The 25,015-nt window shown below is 45.4% G+C and overlaps 1 protein-coding gene across 1 annotated transcript in view; it reads left to right on the forward strand.

The window, feature by feature from the left end:
• The window catches only part of DNAH6 (dynein axonemal heavy chain 6), a 190,541-nt gene that overhangs the window by 23,027 nt on the left and 142,499 nt on the right, over window positions 1-25,015 (forward strand). The window contains exons 13-23 of the mRNA XM_034774925.1: window positions 1,415-1,566; window positions 2,186-2,338; window positions 5,085-5,336; window positions 6,930-7,058; window positions 8,014-8,127; window positions 11,558-11,701; window positions 12,096-12,308; window positions 13,144-13,236; window positions 19,122-19,241; window positions 21,311-21,491; window positions 24,866-24,962. Coding sequence (XP_034630816.1) covers window positions 1,415-1,566; window positions 2,186-2,338; window positions 5,085-5,336; window positions 6,930-7,058; window positions 8,014-8,127; window positions 11,558-11,701; window positions 12,096-12,308; window positions 13,144-13,236; window positions 19,122-19,241; window positions 21,311-21,491; window positions 24,866-24,962 — 1,648 coding nt within the window. The remainder of the gene's footprint in view (window positions 1-1,414; window positions 1,567-2,185; window positions 2,339-5,084; window positions 5,337-6,929; window positions 7,059-8,013; window positions 8,128-11,557; window positions 11,702-12,095; window positions 12,309-13,143; window positions 13,237-19,121; window positions 19,242-21,310; window positions 21,492-24,865; window positions 24,963-25,015) is intronic.

Consider the following 25,015-nt stretch of genomic DNA (forward strand, 5'->3'; position numbering starts at 1 on the left):
GGTTGGGAGTTCTGGGGGGAGCTGTCAGGGGGTGGGGAGTGGTTGGATGGGGCGTGGGAGTCCCAGGGGTCTGTCTGGGGGTGGGGGTGTGGATAAGGGTTGGGGCAGTCAGGGGACAAGAGGCAGGGAGGCTTAGATAGGGAGTGGAGTCCTGGGGGGCAGTTAGGGGCAGGGGTCCCAGGAGGGGGCAGTCAGGGGACAAGGAACGGGGGGAGGGTTGGAGGTTCTGGGGGGGCGGGAAGTGGGAGGGGCGGGGCTAGGGCGGGGCTCCTCCCGTCCTCTTTTTTGCTTGCTGAAATATGGTAACCCTAATCCTCTGACAAACGCAGAAAGGACAGGCCAGGGTACAGGGCCCCTTCTCTGGTGCACCAGACTTCTGACTCATCTCAGGCTCAACCATTCAAGGGCGAAAACTTGAAAAGGCCCCTCTGGCACTAAGTACTGAATACTAAGAGAGTTACAGCAGTATACACTAAGCCTGCAGCTCGCGTTTCTCTCAGTACCTGTTCTTCAGCCCCAACCTCAATACCCCGCATCTCGGTACCTTGAGCACTTCCATACTGGTCACTTTGAAACCATGTTCCATATTACTCAGTGCATCAGTACCTGCTGTCCTGAAAGGGGTACAATAGTCTGGAAAGGTTGAGAGCCACTGATCTAATGCCTTAAAATCCTTCCAACATTCAGACCTCAAAAGGATCCATCTACCCAGGGTGCATGCTCTTCTGATGTTTCAAGCTGACATTTGTGGTTTCAGAAGTGTTGATGCCAAAAGGAGCTCTGATACAGTACTGTCTCATAGAGCGGTGGGCCTGGTGTACAGTCAGATAGTGCTTTGGCATTTTGAGTATTTCAGTGTTTCTCCGGTGTGCTAGGCAGGTACTGATGTTTACCTGCACCATGCAAGGGCCACTGCCTCCAGCTACAGTGCACCTTTGTCCCTCCAGTAGATGGTTTCTTCCCTCGGACCCGGCACAGCCTCTCCCTACCCACTGCCCTTTCATAAACCAGAGTAGGTCCCCATTCCCTTTATGTTTATTTACTCAGTGAGGACAAGTGTCACACCTTTAAAAAGAAAAAGTTAATCAAACTTTATAGAACTTAAATTTCAAAAGGCTTGGTTTTAGCTTTGGGCGAAGGTTGTTTTATCCAAATTGAATGGTCTGTGTCTATCTCTTAAAACTGAACCTTAGAGTTGAAACACTGACACATAGCTCTGTCTGTAGTTTCAGTACATTGTTCTATTGAATAGCAGATGTTTGCATTGGTTTCTGTTTAGATGATCAGAGTTCTAGATATGTTTTGTTCTGTTTACAACTCTGTAATACAATTGTGCATACACTTTTGATAAAGCATTTTTCAGACAAAGTGTCAGTTGTTATTTTTAGTTTGACACTGTCATTATAATACACAGGTGTTGATTTCTTTGCGGAACAACTGGAGAAATATCACAGAGAACACAAAGATGCTTTGGCTATAAAGCAGAAAAGAAATTTAGGCTTGTTGCTTATAGATGCTAGAAAACTGAAAGAAAAATTAATACCATCACCAAAGCGCTGCTTGGAGGTAAGTCTACAGGCAATATAGCAAGAATTTATTCCATTTCAGTTTTGCTAAGGTCAGTGACTGCCCAGTGATGCAACTGGACAAGCTGGCCAGTTCCTTTTGTTTAAAGTTCTACTGTTGTTTATATTCTAGTATAAAAAATGTTATGACATCTCCAGCAATATCATGGATTCATCCTGTTTTTAAACTCAGTTCATACACTAACTTCACAGGTACATTGCAACATCCTTTAAGATGTACTGCAAAATATTACAATGTGGTATCTTGATTGTAAAGTGGAGTATCTTGCCATGAGCACACAGTGCCAGTGCTTTGGGATCTGTATTGGCTGCCTGTTTGTTATAGGATCAAGTTTAAAAAAATTATCTGCTCTGAAAAAGGCCTGGCACCTCCCTAACTGAGAGAGTTCACCTCTCCCTATGACATACTGCCACAGTTGAGATCAGTGGAGGGTCTCGAGCTGGACTCCGTTGGTTAAAAAGAAAGGAGCATTCTCCATGAGGGCTCTTCATCTTTAGAACTCACTGCCATCCTGGCCAACTTAGCATGAATTTATTGACTTTTCACCTCTAGCTTTAAGAATATTTTACACAATCTAGTATTTCCCTTTGCTTTCTAGGTCATTAATGATATGCTTCCAGTTATTGGGAAGAAAAAAGTGACTGACATTATAGCTGAGGCACAAGATGCCAAATTTAAACTTGAGTTTCTCCCATCCACAACTACAGAATATGTGAATAGCCTGATATTCCTTGATGAAATTCAGGAACGAGTAAGTACATTCTGTCTTTCCGGAGATGGGGGGAGGGGGCACTGCCTTAGGAATCTGAGAGTATATTTTATATATGTAGTTTATTGAAAAAGGTGGGTAAGGAAGACTATGTATTCACATGCTGCAGACCCCCGCAAAAGTAAAAAATAAGGTTTGTACATTATCATTTCTCAGTGGAGCATCACTAGAAATTATAAGACTGGATCAGAGTTAATATCAAACTTGTGTTATATTTTTTTGCTTATACGCAGTCAGTTCATTAGTCAGGAATGGACTACTGAGCTCACCACTCCCATCACAGAGATGTCTCCTATCACATCACAGAGACAGCACAGTGGTGAGGAGTTTGGGTGCCACATTTCCCTCTTTATAAAATTGGGAACTGTGTCTCAAGCCCAGTGTTATGGTAGAAGCAGCTCAAGAAGAGAAGAGCTCTCTCTGCTCAGTTTGCTGTTGAATGGCTTTGGTCACTGGCTATGTCTGGAGTTCTTTTCCCTCCTCCTCACTCCTCTCCTGGCAGGCTCATGATGCACAGAGCTTAGTGGAGGATGTGACTAGAGAAAACAAGCATAGCAGGGCCACTATCTATGAGTATCCTCCTCCTCTAGCAGTGGGATACTATCTGGCAGCCCCTCCAGCTTCTGAGACTGATGATTTTCTGTGCTGACACTGCATAGTGGTAACTCTTACATGTAGAGCCTTTTCAGATGCTCCTCTTGTCAATGGCCAAAGTCCTTGGACAACTAGTTCACCTTCCCAGGTTCAGTCCCTTAGCCTTTAAAAAGGTGGTGCAAGATCAGAAATCTGACACAGGAAAGGTCCTAGTTAGCAGGATCAAGTTGATATGCCTCCCTTTTAGGCTAGGGTGCACAAATAGAATTTCACTTGTGCCATGGGAAGTATTCGTACACAGTACAGGAAGAGGAACCTAATGATATCAGCTGCTTCTGTGCAGAGTATGATCAATGGCCAGGCCAATTGGCTTAGTCATCAGACACTCTCCCCTAGACAGGGTGACGGTGTTGAACAGCAAATGCTTCAGTTGGTCTTCCTGGAGTGGGGGGATCCACAGATTGACTCAAATGGCAACAAAAGTGGTATCTCTTCTGCTCCAGGGAATGGGAAAGCAAGGCATGGAAGATAGATGCCTTCTCCTTTAGTCTGTCCTTGTTAGTGTTTATTGTCATCAAAGACCTCCTGGTGCCAGGAACACATGTGCTGCCATGACCAAGGCATAGTTTAATTGACAGTCTAAAACTTGGAAGAATGAATTGTGAATTTGGTCATCCCAACAAGCTGGAGAATGTTCTCTTTCAGACTATGGGAGACTCTACATCCAAGATTTGTTACCATATCTTCAGAACCTGATGTATTGTATGCAACATGGCCTCAGTGCTAAATCAGTTTCAGCCAAGTCCTATATTTGGTTCTTGTTCAATCAATACATTAAGAATCCAAGTGGCTATATTAGGAGCTCTCATGATTCCTTCAGAAGAGAGACACTAATTTCTCATCCTCCTGTGCTCAGATTTACGTATGCTGTGACAAAAAGCTGTCCTTCTATCCAAACACCCATTGGCAGTCAGAAGTTGTTCTTGGATTAGCTGATGCAACAGTCATTTGAACTGTGGAATACAACCTCAGTGTTTTTTTCCTCTTCTTTTAAAGTAGCTTTTCTTATACCAGTCACCTCTGTGAGAAGGAACAGTATTTTAATGTCTGATTAGTCATGGCAACGTGGTCCTACAGACAATCTTGGAATTCCTTTCTAAAGTTGTCCCTTATCAACTGCACCAAGAGATTTCTTTTTCATCCTTTTTGTACAAATCTTTCTTACCTCACTGAGATAAGATGGCAGCTTCTGGACATGTTGTTAGTTGTTTCAGGGTCAGAAGCATTGGAAGTTGTCTGCTGGGCTTGTGATGCAGTTTACCAAGCATATGTAGGGGGAAGTTGTGATATTAGAAATCCTTGGCAGTGAGCTGCCACTGCATGCTCATGGGTGGTGTGGCCAAACTAATAGTCCATTCCAGACTAGAGGATTTCCTTTTATGAGGAGACAACTTCACAGGTAAGGACAAACCTGCCTGTTTTCATTTTCAAAATGTTTCTAATTACTGCCAGCTGAAAAATGTGTACTTATTGCATTCACAGGTGGTGACTGCTGTATAAAAGATTGAACTACATTTTCAATTTTTAATCTCCCTTTCTCAGCTGCTAATAACTTTCTCAAATTCCTTTTAGACTGAAATTTCACACTTTTAGTAGCAGCAAAATCCATCTTCTCCAGAACATCCAGAAATAGACTGACTTGCAACCAGCAAAATAAAGCAAACTGAGAGAGTAACTATATGTGCCACTGCCTAATATTTTGGTATCAAAACTCTCTATAATGGAATAAAATGGTACCATAACATACTGTATGCTAAGGAAGGGTACATAGAAGAAGATGCCACAAGTCCAACCAAACATTTCTGTCTTCTCCAGCAGCCTGGACATACTCTATTTTCAAACAGTAGTGCTATAAGAAACGAAAAAATTCAGGGACATGATTAACCTGTTAATTTTAATCACATAAAAAGATAATCTTTGGCTAGGACTTGTTTTCTTCCCCCTATTAAAATTATTTTACTGTAATAACCATATTTTGATACGGTCAGCAATGTAACTAAGATTAAATAATGGTAAGGATTACTTACGAAAACATGGTTGATTCACAATAGTTGAAGTATGACTATTTTTGCAGATTGAAAGCCTTGAAGAAGAAGGAAATGTGGTAACTCAGATGTATCAGCTTATTGAACAGTACCAAGTACCGACACCTCCTGAAGATTTTGCTCTTTTTGCAACTCTGAAACCATCCATTGTTGCGGTTCGCAATGCAATTGACAAATCAGTGGGTGAAAGAGATTCCAGCATTACCAAATTTTGTCAACATTTAGACCAAGATGTTGTAGAGCTAAATGAGGAAGTGAAAGAAGTGAAACAGCAAGCCCAGGTTTGCAAAGAGCAGTTTACATTATTTTTATACTGTACATAATTTCTGCAATTGTGTTTTATTAAAACAAGACAACTGAGCAGTAATAAGGGCTATAAAGTTATCAACAGTCTATTCAACAATGTGAAGTAAGGTGTGATCTGTAATCCGATGCCAATGCTCACATTTTAAATTGTGCTGTATGAGTTGAAGGGTTGCACAGTATTTCTGAGGGCAGGATTTGGCCTTATGGATCTAAACATATAGGACCAAATTGTATCTTCTGCACCTAAACAGAGCAGATCTTATCACAGTGGGTCTCTCAGGGACTGGAGGGATGAAGTCCTTCTCCCCAACCTATCTCAGAGCTTCAGCAATGTCCCCCATACGTACTGCCTCTGCATGTGATGGGGTTCATCAGCTTGGCTCTGGCTCCTTCACCTTTCTGCCCTCGGACCCCACTTGGAGTCCCAAAATCCTCATCTTCCTACTACTGGCAAGGGAACCACACCAGTTCCATTGTAACCAGGGTGCTGTGGATAGAGGGGCAGGATTTGATCTGTAATGCTTAAACATATTTTGAAATGTACATGTTTTTAAAAGTGAGAAGTAATTCTTTTGCTCTACTCTGCGTTAAATAGGCCTCAACTGGAGTATTGTGTCCAGTTCTGGGTGCCACATTTCAGGAAAGATGTGGACAAATTGGAGAAAGTCCAGAGAAGAGCAACAAAAATAAAAACATGATCTATCAGGGAAGATTGAAAAAATTGGGTTTGTTTAGTCTGTAGAAGAGAAGACTGAGAGGGACATTATAACAGTTTTCAAATACATAAAAGGTTGTTACAAGGAGGAGGGAGAAAAATTGTTCTTCTTAACCTCTGAGGATAGGACAGGAAACAATGGGCTAAAATTGCAGCAAGGGAGGTTTAGGCTGGACATTACGAAAAACTTCCTAACTGTCAGGGTGGTTAAGCACTGGAATAAATTGCCTAGGGAGGTTGTGGAATCTCCAGCATTGGAGATTTTTAAGAGCAGGTTAGACAAACACCTGTCAGGAATGGTCTAGATAATACTTAGTCCTGCCATGAGGCAGGGGACTGGACTAGATGAGCTCTCGAGGTCCCTTCCAATCCTGTGATTCTATGATTCCATGATTATGGATATAAAAGGGACCATGACTTGCCTGACTGCAGGTTTTCCTCACAGATGTTGCCATAAGCAATCAGGTCCTGGAAAGATGCTCTTAATGTGTAGCTCTAGCCATGGCATAGTGAGGTTCCATGATCTATTCAGTTAGGGAGCTAACCTTCACCAAGTGATGGCAAATTGAAGATGGCGGGAAGAGAATATATTTTTCATTTATAAAGAGAAGAGATTTGATCTGGAATCTTTGATACTGGATAACTTTTCCATACCTATTTACATTGGTCATTTAAAATAGATTAAATCTCATCACACATACATTATGCTGTACATTTGAATATTGAAATATTGGTTGTATATGTTACTGAGTTTAAAACTTATTTCCATTAGCCTGGAATATAGGATGTTTATCTCAACCTGGACTAAAAGCTAAATTTAACAAACCAACAAAAAGTTGTTTTTGCTAAACAGGACCCACAGATTTTGGATATTGCAGCTGACCAAGCCAAAGTCAAACAAACTCTAACAGACTTGCAAACCATTCTAGATGAGCTACAGAAACGGGCCTTCCAGTATAAATCCTACCAGAAGAATTTTAAGGTAATTTTTCCCCAGCTCTTTGCTGGTCTTTTATGAAACCTGAATTGAACTGTATTTTTTGCAGTGTTAAACAAATGTTTCTGAATAGCAAAACTTTGTAAAGCCAATGCCCTGGCTAGTGTCTTTTTGGAAATAGGTATTTCTTGCCCAAACCTGCTCATGCACAAGTGAAGGCTGGATTGAGGCTCCTTTGAAAAATTGTGTGCGATGTCCTAATTAAACCAATGGATTTTGTAATCTTTGTAAGCATTTTAAAGAGGGGTAAGTAGCACTAGTGTGCTGTTGGAAAGAACAGTCTTTTTTGGAAGATGTCCATTTGCTAGTTACTAACCTAATGCCATCTTTGGGTAGCACCTGGATCCTCATAATATTTAGGTGGCCACAATACCATCTGAAAACATGGGCAGTTGAGTTATCATAAATTTGCTTTTGTTATGGGTGATAAATTGAATTATTGCAATCTGTTATAGGGAGAGAGCTCCTCTACCTGTAATTAAAGGGAATGTCACTGATCCTTCTCAGGACTGGGTATACTATGGAAATCAAACCGAGCTGTTCCAGCTGCCTAAAGCATATCTTTGTTTAGTGTTGAATATTCAGCACAGATGGAGAGAGCTGTTTTAATGCAATGTATGTGCCTTGGCAGTTTTTCACAGAACTGACTAAAAATTATTCAATAGACTGCAACGTTTACCGACTGCAGTAGATAAAAGGAGTCAAGACAACTGCATGGAGTTCACAATAATTTCATATCTTTTGCACAAAAGTATTTAAGAAGAAATGTGGTTTAGAACAGATTATTTGCTCCTAAAGCAATATGATAAATTGGTATCCCCACTCCGTCCCCAATGTTAACTGTAGAATTTGGCAAATGTGAAGTGGGTATTTTTAAAAATATACAGTAGATTGTTTTATAAGAAGTTTTTAAAATGATTTTTTAAATTTCTCTTTTAAGGTGGAAATTTCAAAATTTGATGCTTTGGAGGAAGTTAGTGCAGAACTGAAACTCAAACAGCTGCTTTGGGATTCTTGTTCTGAATGGGAAATACTCCAAACAGAATGGATGGAGGTAAATTAAATGCTCTGATTCCTAAATGACCAAGTATAAAAATGATGTATAATACAGTTTATAATATAAAATTCTAGTTTATAATATGTAGGAAAAAATACTGTTTCTTTTATTTTTCCAAAATAGCATTATAGATTTTTGCATCACAGAGCTTTAAAAGATTACTATGCAGCTAATATTTTTGTAAGTTATTCCAGGGGTTATGCTTCTTGAATTGCTCTATATATTATCTTGTGAGTATTGTGAAGCAAATTGTAAAGTTTGAATAACATGGCAGGAATTTTGTAGATAAGTTTTATTCTAACCATTTAGAACAAACATTTGGGTTTTGAAGGCTACTTAATCTTTCTGTGTCACTATGGATATCTGCAGTTACTAAGGCTACTAAAGTAGAAAAAGAAAAACAAAACAGGATAAAAATAGTCTGCCCTTAGATAAAGTTTCACTTTCCTTCATTTGGCTTTCTTCAGGCTTCTCTTCAAAATATACATGAGTTACTCCCAGGGGAATTCTTTGCTACTGCACGTGCGCAGAATTAATGTCCCTCGCAGATTTCTTTGCTTCCCCACAGAAAAATGACTTTCTCATGCGTCCCTCCCCAGCAGTATGTTTCAGGTGTCCAGGGCAGCCAGCAGAGAGGTAAATGATTGTGGGGCAGGAGACAGGACTGGGGAAAAACTGGCTGGTGTCTCCTACCCTGCACCAGGCTCAGCTGCTAGTCCCGGCTGGGCTGGGGAGGACGGGACTTCCTCTTCCCCTGCATGGCATCCGGGGCCGTGTCAGACACACCTCCAGATTTCTCCCGCAGCTGTAGGACGCACCGCAACCCTCCCCCCCGCCACACACACACTTCCTGCACCCATCGCTCCTCAGCTGCAGGGGGAGGAATCCCTGTACAGGGAGCTGCTCCCCCATCCACCCAACCCCCGGGCCTCCATATCCCTCATATCCAGACCCTCCCACCAAGCCTCAGGCCCCTGCACCCAGAACCCCCCCCCCAATGAGCCTCACTCCCCCTGCACCTGGACCACCCCAACGAGCCACCTGCACCTCGATCCCCACCCCACTGAGCCCCACTCCCCCAGCAACTGCCCCCTCCACTGAGCCCCCCTACCCCCACACCCCTTCCGAGTCCTATCCCCCCACGTCCCCCATGCTGCTCCCCAACCACCTTCACCTGGACCCCCCCTGCAGAGTCCCATTACCATTGCACTCTCCAACAAGCCCATGTGCATCCAGATCCCCCCGCACCTGGATCCCCCACTGAGCTTCCCGCACCTAGATTGCTCCACACAGAACCCTCTCAACCCACACCTGGATCTCCCCATGCTAAGCCCCTCCACACTTGGATCCTGCCTTGCTGAGCCTGCCTGCCCACACCTGGCGCATCTGGCAAGGTGGGGCAGGCCCAGTCCTTGCGCTGTGTCAGGGTTGGGTGCAGCCTCTCCGCTGAGTCCGTGTCCCAGGGTGGGGAGCTGCACAGTGATCTCCCACCTCTGTGCAGACAGTAGCCTGTGCTCCCCAATGCCATGCTGGAGCCTCCACATTTATTTGACAAATACAATTTGCAGAACTTGACAGAATTTTAAAATATAGTACACAGAATTTTTAATTTTTTGGTGCAGAATGCCTCCAGGAGTAATGAGTTGGACCTTGCAGTGGTCAGATGACACCGCAAAGCATGAGTTTTGATTACTCATGTCTTGGCCAACAAAACAGCTAATATTCTTCTGGGTTGTAAAATTCTTTCACCTCCTCTTCACATCCAGCTATAGTTTTGGACATTCTGATTGCCTGCAGTAGTAATTTCCACAGGATGACTGCATGATTTGTGAAGAAATTTTTGTTTTATATTTACTTGCCAATAATTTAAACATCTCACTGATACCTTCTGTGTTCTAACCACCAATTGTCTCTATAATAATATCCATAGATTGGAAATTGTTTATGGCCAGGGCCATCTTTTCATTAGATGATGTACAGAGCCTGGCACACTGGGGTCCTGCACAATGGCTCTAGGTGCTCCTGCAGTACATATAAATCAATAAATAATATTATTATGAGACAGCATATAAAGCCTCAGTCATTATAGTAATGCCCCATTCTTGTGTGTGGGTTCCCAGTGCTGTATTGGTGGGAACTGCCATGACTTCAGAGGTTTAGGGCGGCCAGCACCTCCCCTCCAACGGATGGGCTGTTCTCTTCCTGTTGAGGAGATGAACTAGCCCTTAGTGCCTCTAGCTGTCAGTTCCTGTTTCCCTGCTGACTGGAAGAGGGGCTCCCTATCACTGCTGCTGCAGCTGCATTAGTCAGAAAAATCAACATTTTATCTGCTTTGTGCTGATTTTTATGAGTGTTTCCTCAAGGTATATAGTAATGTATGCAGCTATCTTAGATTCTGTCAGTGAAAACTAACAAAATAAATGGAGAAGAGAGGTTGATTTTGTGCTGTGCGAGGTGTCTCAATACTAGTGTTTTGTAATTTCTTCCTCCCCCACTACTTTTAGTCTTTTCTGCTCGTTTAGATCAAATTTGGCTCCATTTGTGCCCTCCTATAAAATATTGAGGTGTGTTTCCTATTGTATATCAGGCTGCCATACACCCTAAGTGGGAGCCTTCTTCCACCAGAGCATAGAGGGATTCCGCATCTGAAAGGTATATGGTACATCTCACCCTACCTCTTGTCATGGTATGGTAGTTGGTGTCATGGTGTATTTACTTGCTGTATATTAATTACCTACTAGATGTCTGTGTGTGCTGTATAGAGATTTAGACAAGGCTTGGTCCCTGGTGAAAACAAGGCAGACAATGCTGGGACTTGAGTTGTGTGGAAACCTGTTTGTGTTTGTACTTTGTTGTTGTGCAGTTGTTTAAGAAAGACTGTGGTCATTCCATATATTGTGGCTAGGATGACCAGATAGCAAGTGTGAAAAATCAGGACAGGAGGTGGGAAGTAATAGGTACCTATATAAGAAAAAGCCCCAAAATTCGGGACTGTCCCTATCTGGTCACCCTAATTGTGGCAGTGGAAGACTGCAGGCATCAAAAGTGCCAGCTTTGCCTATTATCAAACCACAGTAGAGCCTTTTCTTTTTAATTTGCAAAATTCACTGAGTCTCCCTATCATTAGTGTTCTATTGTAGTACCTTTCTTTTACCTGTGTTTAATGGATTACGTGTATATAATAGTGCCTTGCTTTAGAATATATTGCCTTTTGAAGCCTTTGAGTGCCCAAGGATTGCAGGATCTGACCATATACTGTAACTGTTGGACACAGTGTGTGTCAGATTTTGCTATCCTTACTTATGCTGAGTAGTGCCTTACTGTATGAGTAGTGCCATTGATTGCAGTGATTTCTTTGTGGAGTAAGGTACTATTCAAAGTGAATGTGACCATTAATTAATATATTTTCTCTGTTTGGTTTCCACAGTGTAAATTTGATAGCTTGGATCCAGAATACCTGAATTCTCAGGTTTCCAAGTACGCCAAATTTGTGAATCAATTGGAAAAGGGTTTGCCACCCAATAATATAGTGCCCCGGCTCAAGGGGAATGTGGAGAAGATGAGAGAAAAGGTAAAATAGCTACTTGAAATTCACTTTCCAAAAAGCTTTTTAGAAAAACATAAAGTTAAAATATACTATTTATTTTTCAATAAACTTCAAAGATTCCCTCATTTTATATAACTCGTCCAGAGGCAAAATGGAAAAGGAGTGAAAAAACAAAAAACTGAAAACTTCAGTTTTTGAAAACTAAACGATTTTGTTTTTTGCCAAAAATTTCAAACAAAAAGAAACTGGGGGGAAAAGGATCATTTGTTTCTAAAAATAATTAAATAAAATTTTTGATCAAAAGTCTTTTACAAGTTCTACTTACAAGCTCTATTTAAAAGATGGTGCTTTGAGAGAGCTCTAGGGTTGTAAAATACATGAATGAAAAATAAATATATTGTTTGTTTTATTTTTCCAGCTTCCAGTTATCACAGACCTAAGAAACCCCTTTTTGAAACCCAGGCACTGGGCAGTTTTGGAGCAAATAGTTAATGCACCACTGGTGGATGTGGAATACCCATTATCTTTGGCTCGACTGGTTGAGCTCAGTGCTTTTGAATTTTCTCAAGAAATTCAGGATGTTTCTGGACAAGCTTCTGGAGAAGCTTCCTTAGAGACCATTCTCAAAAAGGTAACTTTTACAAACAAACGTTTGTCTTTGTTTTTGACAATGTGCTGAAAACGACCTTTTTACGGATGACTAAGAAAGAATGTGTCTCTCAATATATAAGTATATAAGTACTTATATAAGTATATACACGGTATATAAGTACCACATTAATGGTAAGTAGAATTTTTATATTTGAGCGAAATATAAAGCAGAAATACATTCTGTCATAATAGACCTCTGCCCTTCCAAGGAGCATGTTCTTGGGGGCTTACAAAGGCAGAGACTGATGCTGCAGGTGCACTGCCCACAGAACTGTCCTTGGCAGAGAATGTTGGGCCCACAGAACGTTCTGTGCCTTTTCGGCTGCCTCTCCAGTAGCACATACCCCTTGATGTCAGCAAGTCTGTGCTGAAGTCATGTTTTGGCTTGAAGAGTCTCTAGGCAAGTTGACATTATTGTAAACAGACAAAAACCATGCTTTGTTTATTATAGTTTTATGCAAAATAAGAAAAAGGTTGATGCTTGTTAAATGGAAAAGGACAAAGTCAGCAGAGATTTTTTCCCTTTTTCTTCTGAGAAGAGAGAACAAACACCACAAAGTAAAACAATCATTTGACAGTGTCTGTTTAGCCCCATGCATCTGAAGAATTGGGTGTTTTACCCATGAAAGCTTATGCCCAAATAAATCTGTTAGTCTTTAAGATGCCACTGGACTCCTCGTTGTTGTTGGGTTTTTTTTAGGTGAAAGGGCAGTTTTTTCATTATTTGGAATTAGACTTTCTACACTTTACTTTGTAAAACCTAAATGTTTTAGTATTGTAAGTAGATTTACAAGGTTTATAATTTTCTCAACCAGGTGGAGGATTCTTGGAAAACAACTGAATTCATTGTTCTTCCTCATCGTGATTCTAAAGATGTTTTTATCCTTGGTGGTACAGATGACATTCAGGTAAGTCACTGCTTGTACTTAATAGACAGCTGAGAAAAGTTCAAGTGAAACTAGCAAAAATTCAGATGAAACTAGCAGTGGCAGGTTACATTTATAAAATTCTGGCAATGACCTGGTAATGATCTATGTTGATGGAACATTTTATATTATTTTAAACAATGTATAAACAAAATATAAATTCACATTTTTTTTGCTTATCCATTTAATAACAAAATCTTTTCTCAAGAGAGTTTGTAATTTTTCATAAACATTCAGTTCTTCTTCGAGTGCTTGCTCATATCGATTCCAGTTAGGTGTGCGCGCGCTGTGTGCACGATCGTCAGAGAATTTTCTACCCTAGCAACACCCGGTGGGTCGGCTGGGGAGCCCCCTGGAGTGGCGCCTTCATGGCACTGGATATATACCCCAGCCGACCCACCGCCCCCTCAGTTCCTTCTTACCGCCCGTGACGGTCGTTGGAACTGTGGAGCGTGGCATAGCTGTCCTCCGCTCTCCCTAGCTTTCCTTGTTAGTTATTGTTGTAGTTAGTTTTTAGTTATAGATTTAGTATAGCTTAGTAGTTTAATAGCTGTTACAGAGTAGTTATAAGTAGTTAGCGGGGGTAAGGGGGTTTTTATCTCCCTCTTTCCCCCCGGCGTGCAGCCGGGCTCACGCCTAAGGCTCCTGGCTTTAAACCATGCACGACCTGCGCTAAGCCTATGCCAACGGAAGACCCCCACGATTCTTGTCTAAGGTGTTTAGGGGAGTCTCACCAGACCGATAAGTGCAGGATCTGCAAGGCTTTTCGGCCCAGGACCAAAAAGGAGCGGGACTTTCGTCTTAAACAGCTCCTTATGGAGGCGGCACTTAGCCCAGATCCTCCTTCGGCACGCCAAGCTCCGGCATCAAACGCCTCGGTGCGCAGCGCCCCAGCGACAGCCTTGGGTACTGCACCTCGAGGAGATGCGGATAAGACCCCACGGCACCGTCCTCCATCGGCAATGCGTCCACCACAAGCCCCTCGGCGCCGTTCCCTGTCTCCGGGTCACAAGAGACCCTGTAAAACACAGGAGACTGCCACGCACCAGCAGGCACCGGCGCCCCCCACAGTGGCTGCGGAGTCGCATCCGGCATCGGAACGTCCGAGGTTACAGGCGCCGTCATCGACACCATTGACTCCGACACCGGTAGTAGGGCCATTGAGTCCGGTGCGGACTGGCTCCCTGCCCGGTTCCGTTTTTGAGCCGTATCTCCTGTCTACGCCGGAGACGTTTGCGATAGTGAGAGACCTCATTGCCCTCACGGAACGGGCACCGTCTCAGACCGCGGCACCGCATCCGCTCCGCACAGTGCAATCCAGGGGCAAGCCTGCCCTGCTACGCCCTCCATCTCTGAGTGTGGATTCTCGGCACCGCTCCCGATCTAGGAGCAGGTCCCGACGCCACTCGCAGTCCTGGCACCGGTCTTCATCACGGCGCCGGTCGTACTCACGGCCCAGCTCTTCCTCCCGGCACCGGTCCACCTTTCGGCACCGACCCGAGCATCGGTACCGCTCAGAGTCCCGATGCAGTTCCCAGCACCAGTATGAGCGCTGATCCCGTTCGAGAGGCCGCTCCCGACACCGATTCTACAGACGGTCTTCTTCACAATCCAGATCTGGATCCCGGTACCGGCCATCAGCACCGTTCTCGCTCCCGGTTCCGCTCCCCGGCACCGCGCAGAGACTGCTGTCCCGTGGACCGGCACCGTTTGGCACCGTTCCAGGAGGAACCAGGGCAATCATGCTCGGCATCGCCCTGGCCCTCAAGATCTGCGTCTCGCTCTTCTGAAGGTGCCTCCCACTCAGCTATCCTGCTCAGGGTCAGGCAGCGGACGACCTGGGCCATTGGCAGGATGGGGCAGAGGACCCTAGACAGGACCCTGCACATTGGTCTTTCTGGACCCCATGGGCATATCACCAGGCACAAGGGGTTCCACCAGCGGCCTCTCGCTCGGCACACTCAGAGCCCAGGGTACCGGAGGCCACCATTACCCGTCCTCCCCCAGAGGGTACTGAGGCTCCTGTGCCAATGCCCACGCAGGCCCCAGACCCCGGTACAGGGGATCCTGGACATGAGGGACCCTCGGACTCAGACCCACCTCTGGATCCTTTACCCCCTGAGGCATCTTCCTCATCTTCCCCAGATGAGGCGGTGGCGGGCACGACAACCTCGGGCCCACCCCCGATAGACCTCCGTGTCCACCAAGACCTGTTACGTAGGGTGGCACGGAACATGGATCTACAGGCAGAGGAGATTGTGGAAGTGGAGGACCCGGTGGTGAGCATCCTCTCTGTTGATGCCCCATCCCGGGTGGCGTTGCCCATCATTCGCACGATCCAGGCTAACGCCAACACCATATGGGAAACCCCTGCCTCCATCCCACCCACTGCCAGAGGGGCAGAGAGGAAATACTTTGTCCCCTCTAAAGACCATGAGTATCTCTACACCCACCCTCAGCCGTGTTCACTAGTGGTCTCCTCAGTGAACGCAAGAGAGTGCCATGGTCAACAGGCGGCAGCGCCCAAATCGAAGGACGCCAAGCGGTTCGATTTGTTTGGAAGCAAGATCTACTCAGCAGGGGCTCTGCAGCTCATAGCCGCAAACCAACAGGCGCTCTTGAGCCGCTACGATTACAACTCATGGAACTCCATGGGTAAATTTAAGGAGTTGGTCCCGCAGGACTCGAGAGAGGAGTTTGGGGCCCTAGTAGACGAAGGTAAAAAGGTCACTAGACAGCAGACTCTGCCGCTAGAACACTGGTGTCAGGTATAGCCATGAGACGCATTTTCTGGCTCCAGGTATCTGGTTTGCCGCCAGAACTGCAACAGACCCTACAGGATCTGCCATTTCATGGTCAGGGACTGTTCTTGGACAAGACGGACTCCCGGTTGCAGAGCCTAAAAGACTCTAGAACCATCATGCGCTCCCTGGGGATGCATGTCCCAGGACCCCAGCGCAGGCCCTTTAGCCTCCAGCCCCAGAGGTTCTACCCTCCTCCTCCTCGTCCAAGACAGGACTTCCCCAGAAGGCGTGGACGAGGTGGTAGAAGGAGGTCGACCGGCCCCCAACCCAGTCAGAACCAAGGCCCTCCTAGACCACCTTCAGGGCCTAGACAAAATTTTTGAAGGTGCGCTCGAGGACGGCATACTAGCCACCACTCAGGATCCATTCCCTTTATTTCAGGATCGCCTCTCCCATTTCCACCGTGCTTGGTCCCTTATAACCTCGGACCGTTGGGTTCTTCGCACGGTGGAAGGGGGATACGCTCTCCAGTTTTCTTCGTCCCCCCCCCTTCTACCCTCCCTCCCTGTCCCTCTTCAGGGACCCTTCTCACGAGCAACTCCTTACACAGGAGGTTTTTACGCTCCTTTCTATGGGGGCGATAGAGGAGGTTCCATCAGAGTTAAGGGGCAGGGGGTTTTACTCCCGCTACTTCCTGATCCCCAAGACAAAAGGGGGTCTTCGACCCATTTTAGATTTACGCGGACTCAACAAATTCATGGTAAAGTTGAAGTTCCGCATGGTCTCATTGGGGACCATTATCCCTTCCCTGGATCCTGGAGACCGGTACGCCGCCCTCGACATGAAGGACGCATATTTGCATATAGCAATCTACCCTCCGCACAGGCGCTTCCTTCGATTTGTAGTAAACAACGTACACTACCAATTTGCCGTCCTTCCCTTCGGCTTGTCCACGGCTCCGAGAGTGTTCACCAAATGTATGGCCATCGTGGCAGCATACCTTCGTCGACAAAGGATACAGGTGTTCCCGTATCTAGACGATTGGCTGGTGCGCGGCCACACCAGGGAGCAGCTTCAATCCTACGTCCAAATCACACTACAAACATTCCACAAGTTGCGCATCTTACTCAACAAAGAAAAGTCTACTCTGGAGCCAACCCAGAGAATAGTTTATCGCGGCAGTCTTAAACTTCAGACTTGCCCGCGCTCTTCTGCCAGACCCTCGGTTTCAGACCATCGCAAACATCATCTGCAGCCTCCAGGGCTTCCCGACTTCCATGATAAGGAAGTGCCTCGGCCTGTTCGGACACATGGCTTCTTGCACTTACATAACCAGGCATGCCAGACTTCGGCTCCGCCTGCTTCAGGCCTGGGTGTCATCGGTGTACCGTCCTTGTTGGGACAGCCTGAACATGGTGGTCATGGTTCCGAATTCGGTCTTGATCTCTCTCAACTGGTGGCTGAACCACAAGTCGGTGTGCGAAGGAGTGCTGTTTCACACCCCACAACCCTCCCTGTACCTGGTCATGGACGCATTATCTCTCGGTTGGGGCGCTCACCTCGGGGAGCACCAAACGCAGGGTCTGTGGACTGCATCCGAACTAGCTCTGCACATCAATGTTCGAGAGCTGATGGCAGTGCGCCTAGCCTGTCAGGCGTTTCACGGTCTCCTACATGGCCGTTGCGTGGCAGTCCTCACAGACAACACAATGGCCATGTTCTACATCAGCAAGCAAGGGGGAGCCCGATCGTCCCTCCTATGCCAGGAGGCCATTCGCCTGTGGGAATTTTGCATCGCCCACTCGATACATCTCATAGCATCGTTCCTCCCTGGAGTCCAGAACACTCTAGCGGACCGTCTCAGCAGGTCCTTCCAAACGCACGAGTGGTCAATTCGCCTAGATATCATCCACTCCATCTTCTGGAGGTGGGGATTTCCCCAGATCGACCTATTCGCCTCACGCGCCAACAGGAAGTGCCACGTGTTCTGCTCCCTCCAGGGGCGATCTCCGGGCTCCCTGTCAGACGCTTTCCTGCTACCGTGGAAGGACCAGCTGTTCTACGCTTTCCCTCCATTTCCACTGGTCCACAGGGTACTGCTCAAGCTACGCAGAGACAAGACACGTATGATTCTAGTCGCTCCAGCTTGGCCAAGACAGCACTGGTACACCACGCTCCTGGAGCTGTCGGTACAGACTCCGATCACGCTTCCCTTGTGCCCAGACCTGATCTCTCAGGACCACGGCCGACTCTGTCACCCCGACCTGCAATTGCTCCACCTAGGAGCCTAGGTAAGGCTTGGGAGTCACCTAATTGGAATCGATATGAGCAAGCACTCGAAGAAGAAAAAACGGTTACTCACCTTTGTAACTGTTGTTCTTCGAGATGTGTTGCTCATATCGATTCCAAACCCACCCCCCTTCCCCACTGTCGGAGTAGCCGGCAAGAAGGAACTGAGGGGGCGCTGGGTCGGCTGGGGTATATATCCAGCACCATGAAGGCGCCACTCCAGGGGGCTCCCCACAGCCGACCCACCGGGTGTTGCTAGGGTAGAAAATTCTCCAATGATCGTGCATGCGGCGCGCGCGCACCTAATTGGAATGGATATAAGCAACACATCTCGAAGAACAACAGTTACAAAGGTGAGTAACCGTTTTTTCTCCAAAGTTAACAATTGCAGTATCTATTACATATGTAATTATCTTAATAAATTATAGATACTTTGGTTAATATCAAACATTAGAACTAGAAGAACTAATATCAGCTGGATGACTGCCTAAAACCTATCTAGAACCCCTCTCCTGCAACGGTGTACCCTTTTTGCAGGCGCTTGGGTCTGTTGGGGGTTGGACTAGGTGATCTCCTGAGGTCCCTTCCAACCCTGATATTCTATGATTCTATGATCTGTGCAGAGCCATTGGCAGGATCAGGGCCTAATTTCTGTGATTTGGAAAATATGTTATGAAATTATAGCATACACTTCAGCCAAAGTTTGATTCAACTAAAACTTTAGGCAACAAACCATTTGAAATAACATACCTTCATCCATTTTATTTTGATCATTGCTAGTGGAGAATCAGGTCCCCAGACAGTAACTGACAGACTGTGTACTTCTTATTTAAGGTTCTTCTTGATGACAGCACTATTAATGTAGCAACTATAGCCTCCTCACGATATGTGGGCCCTCTGAAAGCACGTGTTGATGAATGGCAAAAGCAGCTCTCCTTATTCAGTCAAACATTGGTGAGTAGCAAACAACAAAACAGCTTCTTAGGACTTAGCTTGAGTCTCAAATAAAGGACAAAGTGGCGGAGTTCTAGTTTATTTTAAAATACCGAATATGTTGAAATTGCTTGAAAGGAGATCTTTTTTTTTTTAACCTAATTTTACAAGGTGATGTCTCAAAGTCCCCATTGATCTTATATTTGTTGGGAAGACCATCATTCAGAATGTGCCAGTGACTTACACAGTCCAAATAACAAGCTTATATTTGTTTAACTTTCACCCTGGGAATGCTATCTAACTGGCAAGTGAATGGCTTCTGCAAATTGGAAGTGTGTGTTGGCCGCAAGCAGAGAGAAGCTAGGGTGCATAGTAAGAGCATTCAGTAGTAGTGGTATCAGATCTCTCCAGGTCTTGGTGTGGGTGGTGGGTAGGTCCAAGCCCCTTGCAAAGTGGGGTAGCTGGTGCCTTGCTGCTGGAGTGGGGATGACAAGGTCAGCTTTGAGTTCTTGACATGAGGCACTTCTTGCCAGAAAGTGTGATAACTGGGAGCGATTCTGGGTTGGGTACATGTAATTGAGGGAAAATAGTGGCCAGTTCATCAGCTGTGGGGTGGACAGGGCTAATGTCATGGGTAGAGGAAGGGTTCTGCACTGAAATACTGCAGATGATCAATTGAGGATCAATATACAAGGCCCCGTTGGCCTAAATAATACTTGAAGCATATGGACCTAAATTGAAATGCCCGTAGTATAAATGATTGGAAAATTATTCAAAATATTGAAACTAAAGGAAAATGTGAATGTGTGATTTTAAAATTAGCAACAGTAAAACATGAATATTAGAAAGAGAAGCAACACAACCAGCTCTCTTCCTCTGCAGACGTAGCACTGGGAGGGGCTCACACAGCACTGGTCAGAGCTGGGGGAGTTTTTTGCAACAGGAGAAAACAAGAGGTCCTAAGCATGCTCAGGTACGGGAGAGGTAGCAGGGTCCCAGAGCTTGGGCTGCAGCCTGAGCCTGAATGTCTACACTGCAATTCAACAGCCCCTTAGCCCGAGCCCTGCGATCCCAAGTCAGCTTGCACGGGCCAGCCACGGGGTCTAACTGCAGCGCAGATATATCCCCAGGGGCCAGTATCACCTGGAAGCGGGATTGTGCCTATCCTGTGTCCCCTTTGTGCCGGCCTAGCTGGTGCAGAGAGGCTGTAGGGTAACAATGAACAGAGCCTGAGGCTTATTTCTCTATAATTTCTCACTGTTGCTACCACCATTGCAACTCCACTGATCGCACCAATAGCTGCCGGTGCTCTGTAGACCTACTCTGAGCAGGATTAGGGGACACGGTGCTGAAAATGCTGGCAGCCTGGAGCTCTGCTTACACCAACGCTTCTAATGTTGCTACCACAGTAGGAAGTTTGGGGCAAAAAAGCCTTGTGGAGATACCACCTCATAGTATGACATCTTTGTGCTGCTGGAGAATCTGATTGGCCTGCAATATCCAGCATCATCCTGTTAATCTTCATGCAAGGGAAGAAGGCAGCAGACCTGCAGTTAACCCTTTGTTTCCTGGTGGCCAAGTCAGTCTCTTGCAGCCTGTCACATGTCATAAAATAAAGGTTCTTCCCAAGCAGCATATATTATATCCTTTATTTTCTCCCTTTTTAAAAAAATAAATCACAATTTAAGAGAGAATCTGACAAATGTTCAAGAAAATTTGCCAGATTTTTCAAAGCAGCCTAGCATGTTATCAAATAGAGTTTACTTGGTGAGTGTATTGGAAACGTACGTTCTTCGTGACCATACAATTTGCCATGTAGAAAATGATCTTAGGAGATCTTTGGAGGATGGGGGGCAAAGTGCACATTGTCTCATCATATGTCTGATAGTTGAGCCAAAGGGCTAAAATTGTGTCATGAGTATTGAAGTTTTGACAGGCTAAGGGTGGATATCTGAAATCTTATGGAGGATTCATGTTTAATATTTGTGGATTTTCTTCTGCTTCCTAATTTGAAAATTCAGACTGTATTTCAATAATTCTCCTTTGTAAGGATGGGGACTAATTGCTCAAGTTTTCCTTTTTTTTTTTAGGAAGAGTGGTTGACATGTCAGAGAAATTGGCTTTACTTAGAAAGTATTTTTAGTGCTCCTGATATACAGAGGCAGCTACCTGGAGAGGCAAAGATGTTCTTACAGGTGGATAAGTCCTGGAAGGAAATAATGAGAAAAGTTAATCGTCTGCCAAATGCTCTTCGTGCTGCTACTCAGCCTGGTATAAAATAATGGTGTATTATCCCAATCAATGTATAAGCCATTGTGGGTGATGTTAATCCTTATTCAGCACTTGCTAGCCTAACGCTTGTGTCTGTTAGTAGGATGAAAAATACCTGTACTGCTCCTCCCCAAGGCCACTCCCCCTGCAGCGTAAAGGAATTAGACAGTTGTGTCCTGTTTACTGTGTACTGCATTTAATTGCAATATGTTGTCAATCAACTTTCTGTTTAATATATATTCAAAATGTGACTTGCTATAGCTCATTTGCTCTCTTTATGCATTCTCTCCCTACTTTCACTCTGCTTTCTCTTCTCTTCCCACTCATAATATATATCTTCCATTATTGTTTTCAGTATCCTGTCTCCTTTTTACTTTCTCTCCTTGCAGCCGTTCTCTATATTATGTTCTCTACCTCTTCCCCTATATTTTGTGTCTTTCTATCAATCAGTTTCCCTCACTGTGGCCTTTCCACCTCCCAACCACACCCTGATGGCTTCAAGAAAGCTCTGCACACAGCCCATTGCCTCAGTTTCCCCTTTCAGAGGGCTCCTTAAATAAACTCCATACAGGCTTTTTTGTCCAATAATGCTCCTGCATCCAAGGGCTTGGCTACACTTGCAGATGTAGAGCACTTTGAGTTAAACCAGCCTTCGGAGAGCGAAAATTGTCCATGCATGCAGACCTAACCCTGCTCGCCCCAAGAGCCCGCACCGAATAACTTCCTTCCCAAAATAGAAACCGCTTACTGGGCACGTCCTCTGGTGTTTGTCCTTCCCCAAGCACCGGCCGCTGCGACTGGCTACCTTCCTCCTGGCTTGAGAACAGCTCCTGGCTGCATGCATCTAGAGATGCCGGGGTGTCTTCCTTCTTCTCAGCACCCTCGCTCCCGCTTTCCTCCTCCTCCTCCTGCCTTGTTGAACTGGGCTCTGAAGTATCCATGGTGGTACTCGGAGTGGAGGTGGGGTCGCCCCCCAGTATTGAATCCAGCTCTTTGTAGAAACGGCAGGTCGTGGGGGCAGCACTGGAGTGCCTGTTTGCCTCGCAGGCTTTGCGGTAGGCATTCCGCAGCTCCTTCACTTTAACCCTGCACTGCAGTGCGCCCCTTTCCATCATGTCCCTTGATATCTGCCCAAAGGTATCGTAATTCCTACGGCTGGAGCGCAGCTTCCTCCCCCCAAACACTGATGAGGTCCAGCACCTCGCCACTGCGCCATACTGGGGATCGCCTGGCGGGTGGAGGCATGGTCACCTGGAAAGATGCGCTGAGAGCACTCCACACCTGGCTGAGCAAACAGGAAGGGGATTTTCAAAATTCCCAGAGAATGTAAAGGGCAGGTCTGACAGTTGGTCACCAGAGGGCAGGGCAGTAGAGTTCAAAGTGATGACCAGAGTGGCTAGAACAGGCATTGTGGGACACTTCTGGCGGCCGATCAGAGCGCATTAATAGACCAGAGCGTTCACACTGGCACCGTGGTGCTCCAGCGGGGGCGCATCAAACGTTATGCTTCTCGCCGAGGTGGATTACCAGGAGCGCTGTAGCCGTGGAGTCAGAGCACTCTACGTGCCTTGCCAGTGTGGACGCGTCGTGAGTTAGAACGCACGGGGCTGCTTTAATGCGCTCTAACTCGCCAATGTAGCCATGCCCCATGTCTAGTTTATTGATATAAAGCAGAAAGCAAAAAATCAGTCTGGAGGCTTCTCTCTCCCCCAAGTCTTTTCTTCGCAGTTCTTCTCTGCTTTGGCAGGCCACTTTCAATCGTACCTGGCTGGAGCCTTTTCTTACTCTTGTATCCAGTACTACCCTCCTTGTTTTATCCACAAACCAGTTCAAATCCATGCATGTAACCAATCATCAGGGTCCTCCCAGGCCTTTCCTGCCTGTAGTCTCAGGCATGATCAACACTAGACAATTAAGTCGGCTTAACTACGTTGCTCAGGGGTGTGAAAAATCCACACCCATGAGCGGTGTAGTTAAGCCGACCTAACCCCCAGTGTAGATAGCACTGTCCTCTGTCAATCTAGCTACTGCTTCTTGGGGAGGTGGATTGCCTACACCCATTGGCATAGGTAGTGTCTACCCTGAAGCATTACAACAGCACAGCTGCAGCGGTCCAGCTGTGCCACTGTAGCATTTTAAGTGTAAACACACTGTGAGTCCCAAGTCTTTCTGTTAGAGCCTGGTGACTCCCAGCAGCCTCTGATCTCTCTGAGCATCCTCCACTCAGCTTCCTGTTGCGCTTTATAGCGGAACCAGGCGATCCTTGTCGCAAGCCACCCCGTTACACTCATCTTTCCATCTCTCCCCTACTTCACTAACCTGACTTGTAAACTCTTCCTTAAGGGCTTGAGCCTGCAAATGCACACAGGAGTGAAGTGCACAGTGGGAGAAATCATTACCATTCTGATTATAAACTATTTAAAACTCACTTTGAATGGTGTCAATGACTTCAGAAGGTGCAGGGCAATGGAAAATCAGACTCAAGGTTTTCCATGTTAAGCATTAAGATCCAGGTACTAAGTGGCACCGGACACTAACTCTTTCATTTGCCAGGGTAGGAGAGTTCATTTTGGATTACAGTAAAATTTGCAGCAGCCAAAAGATTTAGCTTTCTGCTGCTGAATCCACTTTTGTTTGTAGAATGTTAGGACCTTTTTACTGGTTTTTAGACTTCTTTGGTTGTTTGAATCACTTTCTGTCTATTGACATTTTTCATAGTCTACAGAATGTACAATATTTTAAGAAACAAAATGGATACTTGCTGGATTTTATGAAATATTTTCCTGCACAAGGCATGCAAGCCACAGGCAGGGGATCTCTCGTATTCACCACTGAGTACTGCTCGATCTTGGCTTTTTCCAGGGTGGCACAGAAGGATAGAGGAGGGCAAGGCGCACTGGAGCCATAAAATGGCGCACATCCCTGTGCCTGGGTAGCTCATAGCCACTATTACAGCCCAGTGGTTGGAGTAGAGGCCAAGGAACAGCTGGGTGGCTGTCAAGTGCCCTGACTGTGTTGTGAAGGATGAGTTCTTTCACCTATAACCCTGAGGCAGGATCCTTTGTTTGTTTACTCAGGCTTCATGTGAGGGATAGGAGTTTTGCCCATGTAGCATTAAATTGAAATGAGTTCAGCGGGTGAAGCAGTAATTGAATATGTGCCCCGGTTTCATAGGTGAATTCTTTGCAAGCCCTAAAATGTGCATTGAAATTATTAAAACGTAACAATATTTAGTTTTATCTGGTGAGAGGGTTTCAGCCATAGCTTATAAAAAGCGGAGTTTTTCCTTGCACTTTTAATCACAGTATTTCTCTTTTGGTTTTTTTTATTCTCACTACACTGTTTTCTCAAGTAATCTTTTTTTCTCTTCATAGGCCTCTTAGAGACTTTTCAGAATAACAATGGGCTACTTGATCAAATTCAAAAATGCCTAGAGGCTTATTTGGAGTCCAAGCGAGTTATCTTCCCCAGGTTAGTAAAAGTCATTGCAAACAATCCGTGCAATCTGATGATTGACATCAATA

This window comes from Trachemys scripta, chromosome 6, assembly GCF_013100865.1.
Source record: "Trachemys scripta elegans isolate TJP31775 chromosome 6, CAS_Tse_1.0, whole genome shotgun sequence".
In the NCBI taxonomy this organism is placed as follows: domain Eukaryota; kingdom Metazoa; phylum Chordata; order Testudines; family Emydidae; genus Trachemys; species Trachemys scripta.